General features: G+C 34.9%; 1 protein-coding gene across 1 annotated transcript in view; it reads left to right on the top strand.

Moving 5' to 3' along the window:
- The window catches only part of TNKS2 (tankyrase 2), a 32,923-nt gene extending 20,215 nt beyond the window's left edge, over positions 1–12,708 (top strand). The window contains exons 19-27 of the mRNA XM_075504847.1: positions 623–875; positions 1,512–1,594; positions 2,201–2,321; positions 4,916–5,013; positions 5,568–5,642; positions 6,708–6,813; positions 8,433–8,619; positions 10,013–10,169; positions 10,461–12,708. Coding sequence (XP_075360962.1) covers positions 623–875; positions 1,512–1,594; positions 2,201–2,321; positions 4,916–5,013; positions 5,568–5,642; positions 6,708–6,813; positions 8,433–8,619; positions 10,013–10,169; positions 10,461–10,523 — 1,143 coding nt within the window. The 3' untranslated portion in view covers positions 10,524–12,708. The remainder of the gene's footprint in view (positions 1–622; positions 876–1,511; positions 1,595–2,200; positions 2,322–4,915; positions 5,014–5,567; positions 5,643–6,707; positions 6,814–8,432; positions 8,620–10,012; positions 10,170–10,460) is intronic.
- Positions 12,709–13,258: the final 550 nt, after the last annotated feature.

Raw genomic sequence — 13,258 nt, 5'->3', positions numbered from 1 at the left:
TTTATAAACCTTTTTAAAATATTTTCTTGGTCAAGACTTCTTATTTGAAGATGGGGGGGGAGGGGGGGGGCAGACACACCAACAAAAGGAATTCATGCTTCTAATTTGATGCTTTTAATTAGGTACTTATAGTTTGACTAACACAAAAGTTGTGGCAATAAAATGTAAGCAAACTTTGTACTTTGCAGCGACATAAATTTAGGAAACTATCTGGCTGTTAATTTTTTTAGTGTTTTTTTTACTAAGTATTATAATACAATTCAAAGCTACACACAGAGTAACTGTTTCATTTCATAAATTCTGGTTGCCAATATTTATGCTACGCTGTTCGTTTTTCCTAGAAAATTAATTCTGTTTAACTGTCCCTAAAGTTTTTTAGAAATATTGAAGTCTTTACTTTTTATCTTATGACTGTTTTTAATATAAACATTTTACAGTGTCATGTATGCTGTTGGCACAAAAGGCCATTTGTAAACTGCATTGTAAAATGCATATTTTTCCAACATGCGTTTATTTATTTTGCAGTATAGTTAAGAAGTCTGGAATAATGATAATGCATTCCAGGAATAAACATTGTGTAAAAGTGTTCCTCTGTTTTAATAAATTGTTTTCTGCTATTTAGGCAGATGATGTCAGCGCATTATTGACAGCAGCAATGCCTCCTTCCGCCTTACCGACTTGCTACAAACCTCAGGTTATCAGTGTGTCTCAGACGACAGGTTCTACAGCTGATTCCCTGTCTTCTGTTCCGTCCAGTCCTTCCAGTCTGTCTGCTGCAAGTAGTCTTGACAACTTGTCTGGTAGTTTTTCTGAACTTCCTTCTGTTGTTGGCACAAACAGTGCAGAGGGAGCTGCTGTTCTGGAGAAGAAAGAAGGTGAGGCTTTCTCAGGAATGAATAACATTTTCTACTGTATGGTAAAAAGAACACACAAGTGTGAAGTTTCCCACGCGTGCCCACAGTTCCTATGACATATGCAGTATCCCTATTCCTTATGATGTTATTAACAAGGAACAGAAGTCTAAAAGTCATGTAGTATAAGGTTTTAGTACTTTGCCCTTACAGAATCTTTAAAATGTTCCTTCTTTTTCTGTACAGAACCAAAATGGTGAATTGTGTTTTAAAAGAGAAGCCAAATGAAATTTGGCTCCATACCAAGCAGTATTTTACGACAAACTTTATCTAGTTTCTAAGAGGCTGTTCTTGAAAAGGTTACTTCTATAACACTTTAGTTCTCAAAATATTTTCTGTTTGAACATGTATTTCTGGTAGCTAGTTAGTTGCTTATTTCGTGGAAGCAAAAAGACTGCTCTTCCAAGGGCTAGAAATCTTAGAGTACTAGGGTAGATTAAGTAATAGTTGCCAGTGGTTAGTAATATAGATATTTATTCTCCATTTTCAGAAGAGCAGGAATTTCTGTCTCTTCTATACGCATCTCATGCTGTCTGTCGCAATAACTTTATTTTACAGTACCTGTATGAAAGTTTATTGTGAGTTTTTGTTCTTATCCAGTTTCAGGTGTAGATTTTAGCATAAATCAGTTTGTGCGGAACCTTGGCCTCGAACATCTAATTGACATATTTGAGAGAGAACAGGTAAGTAGCTATATTTATTTTGAGATACTTGGCTAGAAAGCAAGGAAATAAATACTGACTGTTTAGAATAACATAATGAGACAGATTTAAAATGAGTGAATGTCAAAGTGAGTGGAATGAAGGAAAGGAGAGTAACTGGATTTTTTTAATTTATATATAATAAAAATATATATTAAAATATATGTATATATAAAAAACTGGGGCAATAATGTCCATATCAGTTTGAGAGTGTAGGCATGTTTCCTTTCTGTGGTATAAATAGTGGAGCAAATAAGTAGTCAGTGTTGATTAGTAGTTTCTGGTTTTGTTTCTATTGGCTTGAATATATCTAAAAAATTGTATTTCTCAATCAGAAACATGATCCTTGCAAGCAATACAAGTTACACGATTGTAGTTTGTAGCATATTTATTTAAAGACAAAAGTTTAGAGAAAACAGCTGAATAAAAGTAAAGTACAAGAATAATACACTAAAGTCTCCAATGTTCATGTTATTTTCACACTTGCTTTTTTTCTCAACTATTGTGAGGTATATTTTCACTGTCATTGGCAGCTGTTCTAGTCTGTTTATGCTGTTGTACAAAAAAATGATGTTGCTTTCATTATAGATAACACTGGACGTATTGGTTGAAATGGGACACAAAGAATTGAAGGAAATTGGAATTAATGCTTATGGCCATAGGCATAAAATCATTAAAGGAGTTGAAAGACTCATTTCTGGACAGCAAGGTATATACTTGTTTCAAATTATTATTTAACACTGCTTTTATAGAATGCATTTTTATAAATGCTTTAGATTATTCCAAATTGTATCTCATTAAAAAGAATTTATAATAAAACTTGTCCTAGAAAATGGCACTTCAAATGATAAGAATGTCTTCTGACTTGAAACGTGAGTGCTCTTATTTGTGCTGTGAATTGCTGTGAATCTTGCCTTTCAGTTTTTCCTTCATGATCACCGTTTTGTGTTTACTTAGGTAAAGTGTAGTTGTAGTGCAAAATGATTGTAACCTTTTTGAGGTAGGGAGTATTTATCTTCATTGGAGCGCTCTGGAGAGCAGAGCACATTCTCTATTGATGGGTTAGGGCCTATTATGTACTGATCCATTGGGTTCTACAAAAGAATACTGTGTTTGCTCTCTCAGAAAGCCAGGTGAAATTCTTATATATACTTTTCTTTAAAAATACAGTTGGTGTGCTTCCAGTGAACCAAAATTAACATAATTGCTTTGTTTAACATCTTCAACTTCTATTGAAGTTTATGCTAAAGCTTCTTTATTTGTTCAGCACTGTTGATACCAGCGCAATCCTGGGAATGGTATGCTTCGTTTAACTATGGCTGCATAAGAGACAAAAAAACCCCTAAACCTTTTTTCCTCCTTGTTTCACTGAAACATCACTTACTATTGTTTTGCTGTGTTTCATTGAAATGGAATATATTAGTTAGAATTGGTAGGATTTTTTTCCCTCTTGAGATACCATCTGTGAATTCTCATTTTAAAATCTGCACTCCATAGTATGAGAGTCACTATCCCAAGCTCTAAATTTTTTTTTTTTCTCCTTGAAACAGTATTAACCAACCCTTAAGATAATCCTTTTCCTAGTAATGAAGTATTTAAGTGAATCTTCATAATTTTCTCTTAATTCTCAGATGGTTTTTGACAGATTCATTGAGTATTTTGGATAGAAGTAACTTTTAAGGTGTCACTTCAGCCTCATGTCCTGTTTGAGTTCTAAGTTTAAACAACCAGTAATCGTATACTGGGTTTGCCTTCCAAGTAGGACTGATATATTCTTGAACATATGTATATTTGTACACATTTTAATATGTCTGTATATAGACAGAATGTCAAACATCTAAATCCTTCACCACTCCCACCCCCGTTCTTTCTAGAGTCTTGCTGTCTTGCTATAAAAGGCCTTTTTTCATTTGTAACATTAACCACAGGCGTAAGTACTTAAACTGAATATTTCAACAGCTCTTAATTTTTTTTCTAGGGTGTATTTTTGGGGCGGGGAGGATTGTTGTCATTCGGTTGTTTTGTCAATTTTCTAATTGACAAATTGATCTAAAAATTGATAGATAAATTTAGATAAATTGACTATTTTTAGATAAATTGACAATTGATCTAAAAATCTTGCCCTTTGTGCTCTTGCACTCGAGTATGTTTGCATTGGTATTTTGTCATCTCTTCCTGAACACAGTATAGCCATTATTTTGTTAGTAGGGCTTTTGTGGAAGAGTTTTATTTTGGTGCTTTCTTGCCAGAGTTTCTTGCTCCTGAACACTCTATTCCCATTGCACACTGCTAATGTGAGGCTCCTGACTGTGGATGAATCTGTAATTTCCCTTTTCCCCACATTATTCCTTTCTAGAGAGATTATGACACACCCAGCATCTGACTCTGGTCACCTGCTAGTTGTCTGGGAAGGCTACGGACAAAAAGACACCTGATACACACTGTCTTTGTATTCTTATGTCCAGTAATTACATTGCCATTACTTGCCAGTTGTGATTGAAGCCTGTATGTAAATTGAGAGTGGATTCTGCAGAAAATTCCGAATTTTTTTTTTTTTTTGGCATATTTGGAATGAGAGAGAAGTTTCCTTTAAGCATTCAATATCAGACTCAGGCCTTTTAGGTTCACAGACTATCTTAGTTCTTTTGTCAGCTCTTTCTGCATGATCAATGGGAAAAATATTCCTACTGAGTTAGCACTTCAAGTCAATTCTCTTGTTCATGATGCCGTTGCCATCAGTAGTCATGGACTCTGCACAGGGACAGGTTGCTTATTGTTTCACTGCCTAGAGTTGAAATGAACTCTTACGTAAGCAACTGCTTACATACATTTTCCCTGTCATGTGCATTAACATACTGAGCTAAGCACAGGCAGATGGGTTAGTGTGTCTGAAATGCTTATTCTTGTTGAGAGAATGATTGATCGGTATCCACAGATCAATGAAAATGATTGCCATTGATCTGCATCTAGACCGAGCTCCTGTGCTTCTGATGGCATTTATAGTGTATGCACGGTAATGTACGGGTAGAGGTTATAAACAGAGATGCTGAAAAAGTTTGTTTGAAACTAGTGAAATTATTTGAGGGATTGCACTTTGACATCCACAAAAATGTATGTGGCTGATGGAAGGTAATTAAAGTAATTGGTAATATCTGCCTTCCTTAGCAGCTAACCTCTTCATCTTGTAAACTGAGTTCTGAGAAAATGGTCCATTTTAAAAAGAAAAATCTCTCAGTGGTTATCATTCCAAATCAGCAGTCTTTAAGCAGTTTCTGAAACTGTTGTGTTTTGTTATATTCACAGGACTTAACCCATACCTGACTCTAAATACTTCTGGAAGCGGAACTATTCTCATAGATCTTTCCACTGAAGATAAGGAATTTCAGTCAGTAGAAGAAGAGGTATACCTTTCTTTGTGGTCTCTCAGTAATTTTGTTATTTCTATTTAAGAGGATAAAGAAGTATCAATAGACAATTTAACAGTGCAATAAACATCGCTAAGCCTAAGAAAAACTTGCATAAGGATACTTCAAATTTCCAACTTCAATTGCATCACTTATAATCTGTGCTCATGATGTTTGTAATTTTTTTTTTTTACTTAGGTTATTATTGCTTGTAGTATTTTTAAAACCTTTACTGTATAGAAAAACTCTTTGATATAACACACAAATTCTATGCTACCGATTGCCTGTCTGTTATACACAGTTTTAAGTCACTTCCTTCCAAAGTGTCATAATCACACTGGACAAAATTCTGAAGAAACAATATTCTGAATAGATTAGTGACAGACTTTTTCAATTTGAAAACTAGACCATGGAATATTTAAGATAAAATTTTTAAAAAATCATTAAACCTGTTCATGTACATCCACAAAATCTGGCATTACTTAACATACAATCATTGCCTAAAAACTTCTTGAAACAAAGTGATCCTTCTTAAAATTCCCAATCTTCAGATGCAGAGTACTGTCCGAGAGCATAGAGACGGAGGACATGCTGGCGGAGTCTTCAATAGATACAACATCTTAAAGGTAGCTGTTGCATTTTTGTGGTCAATGGTTACACCTTTAGAGTTTTGGCTGACAATAAAATGTCCATAAAATGCTCTACATTTGTTTATTGAGTTCCATAATGTGGCAAGATGTGCTGTTCTGAGACATGCACAAGAAAAAGATCATCTTCCAGGGAAATTCAAAGAATAAGACTATATGGAAAAACTGCTTATGGGTTAATAGTAATTAAGAAATATTATGAGAAACTGGCATAGAAGGACCTCACAAAAAACTGCAGAATGTTTGAAGAAAAATACAGAAGGTTTTATAGGAAACAAAAGAAGGTTTCTGTTGAGGGAATGGCAGGGGAAAAAAAACAGCAAGAAGTGAAAGCAAACCTCTTGAAGCATGGAAGTAAGGGTACCTATTTTGGCTTGATTAACGCCAAAGCAGCTTAAAACACCAGACAGTAGACAACCTTGCTTTAAATAATTTAGTGGAATTTTGGCTTGCATTCATATTTTTTTTTTCCCCTGAAGAAATGGTCATTTTGATTAAAATGATAGAGATTTTGATTTGCAAGTAAGTGCTACTAAGTTTTATTCTGAACTGATGTTACAGTTTCCCCAGTAGAATTGATATGCTATATCTACACACATAAGGCTTTGCCAATGTCCAGCATACCTCTGCAGAGAGTACATAATTTACTTTATTTTTAAAATGTTCTAGAATTCTTCGTGGAAGACACTTCTTAATTTACTAGATAATCGTTTTACTAGTGTTTTGACATCAAGCTATGTTTGGAGTGATACTCAAGTAGAATTGTGACTAAATTTAAATTAAGAAGTATTGCTCAACAGATGTTTAAAATTAATTGATTCTTAATGAAGCATGTAATTATGATTTACTTAAGTCTGCTACAACACTCGACTTCTGCAGGGTAAGTTAGAGAATTTGTGTTTCATTGAGTTCTAAGGAAAATATTCTTGTTTAAGTGGCAGTGTAAGTGTACTGTGGTATAGCTGCTCTAGGTTAAATATCTATCAAGCAAAGCAAACAGAAGTTTTCAGTTTCAGGGCAGAACTTACATTTTGACTCTTTCAGATTCAGAAAGTATGCAACAAAAAACTATGGGAAAGATACACTCACAGGAGGAAAGAGGTGTCTGAAGAGAATCATAACCATGCTAATGAAAGGATGTTGTTTCATGGTGAGATATTGAAATGCACCTTATGAACTCATTTCACCATCAACACTCTTTATTGGAGGGTTTCTACTGGCTCAAACAAAGTAAATTTTCTCAAAGGAAATAGGTTCTAGATTTTGCATTAGTTTTATATAAACAAGTGTTTGTATATGTCACAATGGGGACATATAACGCACTGCATCTTTCTTCTGAAATTTGCATCTCCTTGTCTCTCCCTAACGGAGACTTCAAAGTTCTACGTAAAAACATTTTAGTGATTATGAATGGAAATTTAAGGGGTGTGCCGCCTCCCTGGTTAAGTTACTAATTCTGTTTTATCGGCTGTATGACCAAAATGATTAAGGGTCAAACTTTATTCTGCTATGGGTTGTTTTGGGGCTTGGGGTGGGATTTTTTTGTTTTCTTGTTTTTATAATTTGGTAAGTTAGTTCTCGTTCATCATTCCAGAAAAGATAGCTTATAATTAGCAAATTAAAGCCACTTGAAAGCTCTCCCATTGCACAAATACGTAGCTTGTCCTGATGAGCAAATTAAGCAAGTTCACAGTACATCCTTACAATGAAAGCTACATAGTTCCCAACGTAATATGTTACTGTTGGAAGCAGCGATAACACAATAATTAACTGCTTGCCCAAACTTCAAACTTGTAGATACCTAAATCCTGTCTTTTCACTGTGGTCCGTACCCCTGTAAGAAGAAACAGCCTCTTAATGGAATGACCTGTCTTTAAAGGAAAGTCTTTTAAATTAGTTAGATAATAACAAAATTATCCCTGGAACAAAGTAATTAATGCCTTATGAGTGTTCTCTCTCTTTTTTTTTGTGTGTGTGTAAGTCTTTAGTTTATATAGGTTTTTTTAAGCATTAACATATGTCTAACCACATACGCCACTTGCAGAAGATGACAAGCAATTGTCTTAGGTTTTTCTCATTCTCATCTGGAATGTTGTTCTGCTCCATATACGGTTTTATCATCTTTAGGCTGGAGGATAAGGCTTTGGATTATTTTCACTGTAATTCCCAACATAACTCTGAAATGCCATGTTCTCTTAGAACAGCTTTTCTCTAAAGGTGCTTTCATATTTATATATACTGTTATAAAAATCCTTACTAAAAAACCTGCACTTTTTGTGAAAATTAATGAGTATCAGGTGTCTTGAGATGCAGAATCCAACCATTTTGAACGGATTATTCTTTAACACTAAATTTTATGACAATTGCAAGTAAATAAATATTGGTTTATGTTTATTGCTTTTTAAATGCAATCTACTTAGTGTTAGGAAGAAGACGGGATTTGTGTAGCAATGCATTCAGTGAATCTCGGTTAGAATGAAGCTCTACCAAAGGGAGTGCAGATTCATAGAGCCTTCTCTGCAGCAAGAGTTGTCTCAGATATTATTCTTTGTACGTCTTTCTTAAAAATGTACACTTATCACCTACTGTCATTTGTATTATACCTGTAGCAAATCGGCTGCATAAATCTGAGGTCAGAATTTCTGGAGATTGATTTCCTTGTATGTGTAGAAAAATGGTACCAAAAAAAGTTCAGAATGGATGATTGAATTGTGACATGTACAAAAATCTGTATACTGTATCTTCAATATTTTACTTCCTTTCTCTTAGGCTCCCCATTTGTAAATGCAATCATTCACAAAGGCTTTGATGAGAGACATGCCTATATAGGCGGCATGTTTGGAGCTGGGATTTATTTTGCTGAAAATTCTTCCAAAAGTAATCAATATGTGTATGGAATTGGAGGTGGCACTGGATGTCCGATTCACAAAGATAGATCTTGCTATGTTTGCCACAGGTAAGTCATTCAAAAGAATGCCTTTGTATATTGTGTTATAGACCATCAAGTCAGCAGAGTCTCTCTCTGAAGAAAGATTTGCTTGGTAATCAAACCTTCTCAGCACTCTATAAGCTGGGCCTAATAGAGACTTTCAGAAAACGTTGATATTTAAGTCTTAAAGAACCTTTAACCAAACATTTGCCATTAACTTACTGTAAAAATCAGACTTAGGTAGCCAGAGAGTGAAGAGGATCTGCTAGATGCTTGTGTGAAAGATGCAGCAATATGAGGGTTTAGTCCATTGCCTGTTACAGAAAAAGGAGAAATTCAGTGATACTCAGATGTGTTTCTTTGAGGAGGATGTACTTTGTAACAGTCAGCCTCCGTGTCACTGCTGCTTCACACGCTAAAATACAGATGTGGATTTGTGGACTCTCTACCACTAATTGAGTTCTTAAATCCACTTTTCTGCAGAACACCTGTTATATCTTATTGACACCATCAGTTCAGAATAAAGTACTGCATGGAGTTAATTGTGGTAGTGGCCATCACTTCAACCAGGAGAATATTTTGTGTGTTTGTGTGCCTACTGTTTTGCATTGGCATTGCAGGGATAAGGTCGTTCTTCCAGTTTCCTTCCTTGAGTCTCTGCCCCTTTTCATATTGCTCACTCTTTTCTAGCACTCTCAAATAAAGAGAATAATCTTCTAGAGTTACAGAGGATGTCAGAGTCTTTTCATGCTTTCTAAAGTTTTGAATAAGTTTTTTCAATGTCTTGTGTGAAGAGTTAGAAATGCAAAAGTTTTGGCTAAGCAAAATGGTACGTTACATTGGTCTACAAAAATGCTGAGATTCCATTGCCCTTGCAGTAGTACATATGTAAAGAAATAAGTACCCTTGTTCTGTCTTTTTATAACAAAAACAACATAACATACTGACATGCTAATATGAGGTATTTTGTGTTGACCTAGAGTTTGCACTTGGCCTTGATGTTGATTTGGCTGTTAGATACAAGTCTAGTGTTGGAACACAAGTGAATTACGTTGTTAGTATGAGTGATGGGGGGGGCACCCTCAGAAAACTGTTTTTAAAAACCAAACAAATAAAAAACCACAAAAAGGTAGTGACAGTCCTTGAGTACATTGTTAAGCATGCTGTTTCCAGTAATTAAGATAAATATTTTTTTGATGTTATTACCAACCCTTTCCTCGGGCTAACGAGCTTTTCCAAAGGGAGCGTAACTTTTGTCCTTCAAAACAGAACTTCAGAGTTTTGTGAACTACAAGGAGTGACTAAAGTGGCTTTAAAGTTCCACTGTTCTCCTCAAGTAAAAGTTTCAAATTATGAAGACAGTCTTTCTGGAGCTTCACAAGCATTTTGTATTCATGGTCCTTTTTCCCTTTTAACACAGGCAATTGCTGTTTTGTCGTGTAACACTGGGCAAGTCTTTCCTGCAGTTCAGTGCTATGAAAATGGCTCATTCTCCCCCAGGACATCACTCAGTTACTGGGCGACCCAGTGTAAATGGATTGGCATTGGCAGAATATGTAATTTACAGAGGGGAGCAGGTAAATAGCTTTTTGGTTTGATTTTTCAGACTTTTTTTTTTAAAGGCATGTAACGTGTTGGGGTTTTTTTTCTTACTTTCGAGGTGCTAGGACTTGCTTTTGTCTTAAAACAAACTCCAGCTGTAGTTGCAGGTGAAAGGATCTGTGTTTCCTGAATGCTCCAGGCATTTTACCTTTTGACGTTTTGCCTTTTTTTTATTTGGCATAAATACTTTTTTCTCCTCTCTAGCAAACATTCTCAATTTATCCAGAAAATTAAATCATAATAAAGAATGTGTGTCACTCTTTCAGGCTTATCCAGAATACTTGATTACTTACCAGATTATGAAACCTGAAGCCACCACTGAAGCTTAAGACAAATTACTTGTGGGAAACCATCAGACTTGGGATGCAAAGATACCAATGGCTACCATCCTGTTAATGACAATGAGTTGTTGAAAAACTTTCATCCACAGGTGGTGTGGTAGCAAATGTGAACAAAATACACCATTTTTTACTTGATACAGCTTTAATAATGTACAGTATGTTTTTCTAAAATTTCAGACATGTCCTCTTCTTCAGCACTTTAACAGATACCATTCCAGGCATAAACTGGGGTTTGGCTGTACTAAATTATAAACAGAAAATTAACTTGAAACAATAATTTTATACAATACTGCATTGAAATTTAGCAGAAATTGTAATGCTCTATACAGGAACTCATTTTACTAATATTGTGTTCTTTAAAACACTGCATTTACACTGAAAACATTTTCATTTGTAAAACTGTAAATAAGAGCTTTTGTACTAGCCCGGTATTTATTTACATTGCTTTGTAATATAAGTGTTTTAGAACTGCAACCTTGTACAAAATGTTTTTTCCAGATGTTGGTTTGTTCATCTGTGTTTTCTCATGCACGATAGATTTGAAAAGCCAATTTTTTTCAGGGTTTATCACTTATTTGTGAGGGAGAAAGCAAATTTTATCTGAAGAGGTTTAGAAATATTCAACTTTACATTGAATACGCAAATTTTTGTTCTGTATTTTTATTTATGAAATATACATTCCTGAGAGTAATAGGTTATGAAAATAGAATATTCCAGCTGAATACTAAAGTGTTTTTCCACCTACTTCCTAGAGTTGCATATTTTATTTCTGTAAAATGTCTTTTGAAGTTTTTTATTTAACTATAGGTATAGTTAACCTGTATCCTTACTTCAAGGCTAGTAGACCTTGCAAGTTACAGTTTTAGTAAATTATTTTCTTGGAATGTAGTTGGAAAATTAACCTCAAGGAGGTCTTTCTTGAGTTCCTCTTGCTTACATTTAAGCCAGGAAGTTAAACAGTTTATTCCTAATATGAGGGCAAACAACTTGGCCTTTTTTGTATGCTTATTTTGGTAAATTAATCTACCTGTTGGTGCCCTCAGGATCTGAGTATTGTGAGGTGGAAATGTTAAAAACCATTCTGTCATCTCCTGTGTTTCTTCCATGTTAATGTTCAACCTGTAGTTGAAGCAGGTGCGTAGAAGTGTGTTTATCTGCTGTTTATCCACTTTTGGCTGAGTGGAACTGGTTGGGGTGTAAGGTTCTGCTCCCTGTGCTCGGCCAGCTGGGCGAGGAGTGTGTAAGCGGGACGAGGAGCTCTTCCACAGCAGCAGCTGCCTTTGGTAGCCCTGATAAGACCATTTTGGGTGGAGGAAGAGTACAAAAGGTACAACCCACTGTTCAAGTCTCAGTCGGGGTTACTGAATGCACCGATCAGTTCATTCAGCCCTATCGTAGCTCTCTTGTGTATTCTGCTTCTCTTCCATCTGCAGTTTTTACCTACATATTTCAAAAATATGTAAATACAAATTATAGTTCATTTGGGGTTAAAGTGGTTAGGCGTATATTTTAGTTGCTTTATATTTCTACATACAGGACACTGTCCCAGAAGACAATTTGTTTGCAGGGCATGTTATCATACCATGGTTTTAAATGTAGTAACTGGTCAAGATAATGAAATCGTCTTGCTGATGTGGTGGTTATGTGATTATGCTCTATGTAAAAATGTATTGACCCTTACCCAGCTATGTGGGGAATCTGAATAATAAGATTGCATAACTCTTGCAGAAAGTAATATTGGCTATGAATAAAAAAGGCTTTGATTTTTAAGTACTTTATCCCAGCATGTTGCCTGTTCCTTAGGTATAGTAATGCTGGAATTGGTGTTCATGCAAAATCTGTTAAGTATGTTTAAAACATTTTGTTATTGCTAAAATGCTTCGTTCTCTCTGAATGATCACTTAATGTCTTGTAAAATATTGTGGTATGATAGCATTTTAATTGGTACCACAATGTTGGTTTTGTCTGTTTGGGGATTTTTTTGAGCTGTTTTTTTGCATGACATACCTTGCACTCTGAAGATGGAAGCTGTAATGATTTGATAATACTGATTATTGAGGTGAACCTTTAATCTCTTGTGCAATTAGTTCTGCTTTACTCATCTTGAACTGTCTTTACATGTACTGTATAACATTCCATATCCATTTAACACTAAATAAATTTAATTCACTGGTTTTCTGGTAGCATGGGAGTAATTACAGATGTAGTATGTCAACCCATTGTTTTGAATGTAAGCATGCACAATACTATAACAAACTACATCATTAGAGGGGAAATTAATTGCATTAAATAGAAGAGCTTTTAATCTGGATGAAAAACTGTAAATACTGTGGAAACTTGTAGTTTGGTATATAGCTAACAGCTTTAGCTACCAGTGAAAATGTTTTAATAATAAATCTAGAAGTAAGCTTCAATTTATGCATTTAAAACTCCATTATATGGTCCAAAATGAAAAAGAAAACTGCCTTACATTGGTTTTGTAAAATGAAAAGTAACTGACCAGTCTTACGTTTCACATAACTGCATAGGTAGCAGTATGATACATACATTAGCAACAACAACAGTACTGCTTAGATCACTTGTAGTATCGCAATGAGTAAATAATTTTATTTCAGTAGGACCACTTATGTGGTAGGAGGTTTCCAAAACCAGACTTGTATAGAAGATTTAAATAAATATGAGCACTAGGGGGCAGGAAAACAAATGTTTAGTAAGGTTGAAGG

This window comes from Mycteria americana, chromosome 6 (genome assembly GCF_035582795.1).
Source record: "Mycteria americana isolate JAX WOST 10 ecotype Jacksonville Zoo and Gardens chromosome 6, USCA_MyAme_1.0, whole genome shotgun sequence".
Classification (NCBI taxonomy): Eukaryota; Metazoa; Chordata; class Aves; order Ciconiiformes; family Ciconiidae; genus Mycteria; species Mycteria americana.
This window is presented reverse-complemented; position numbering and strand designations above follow the sequence as displayed.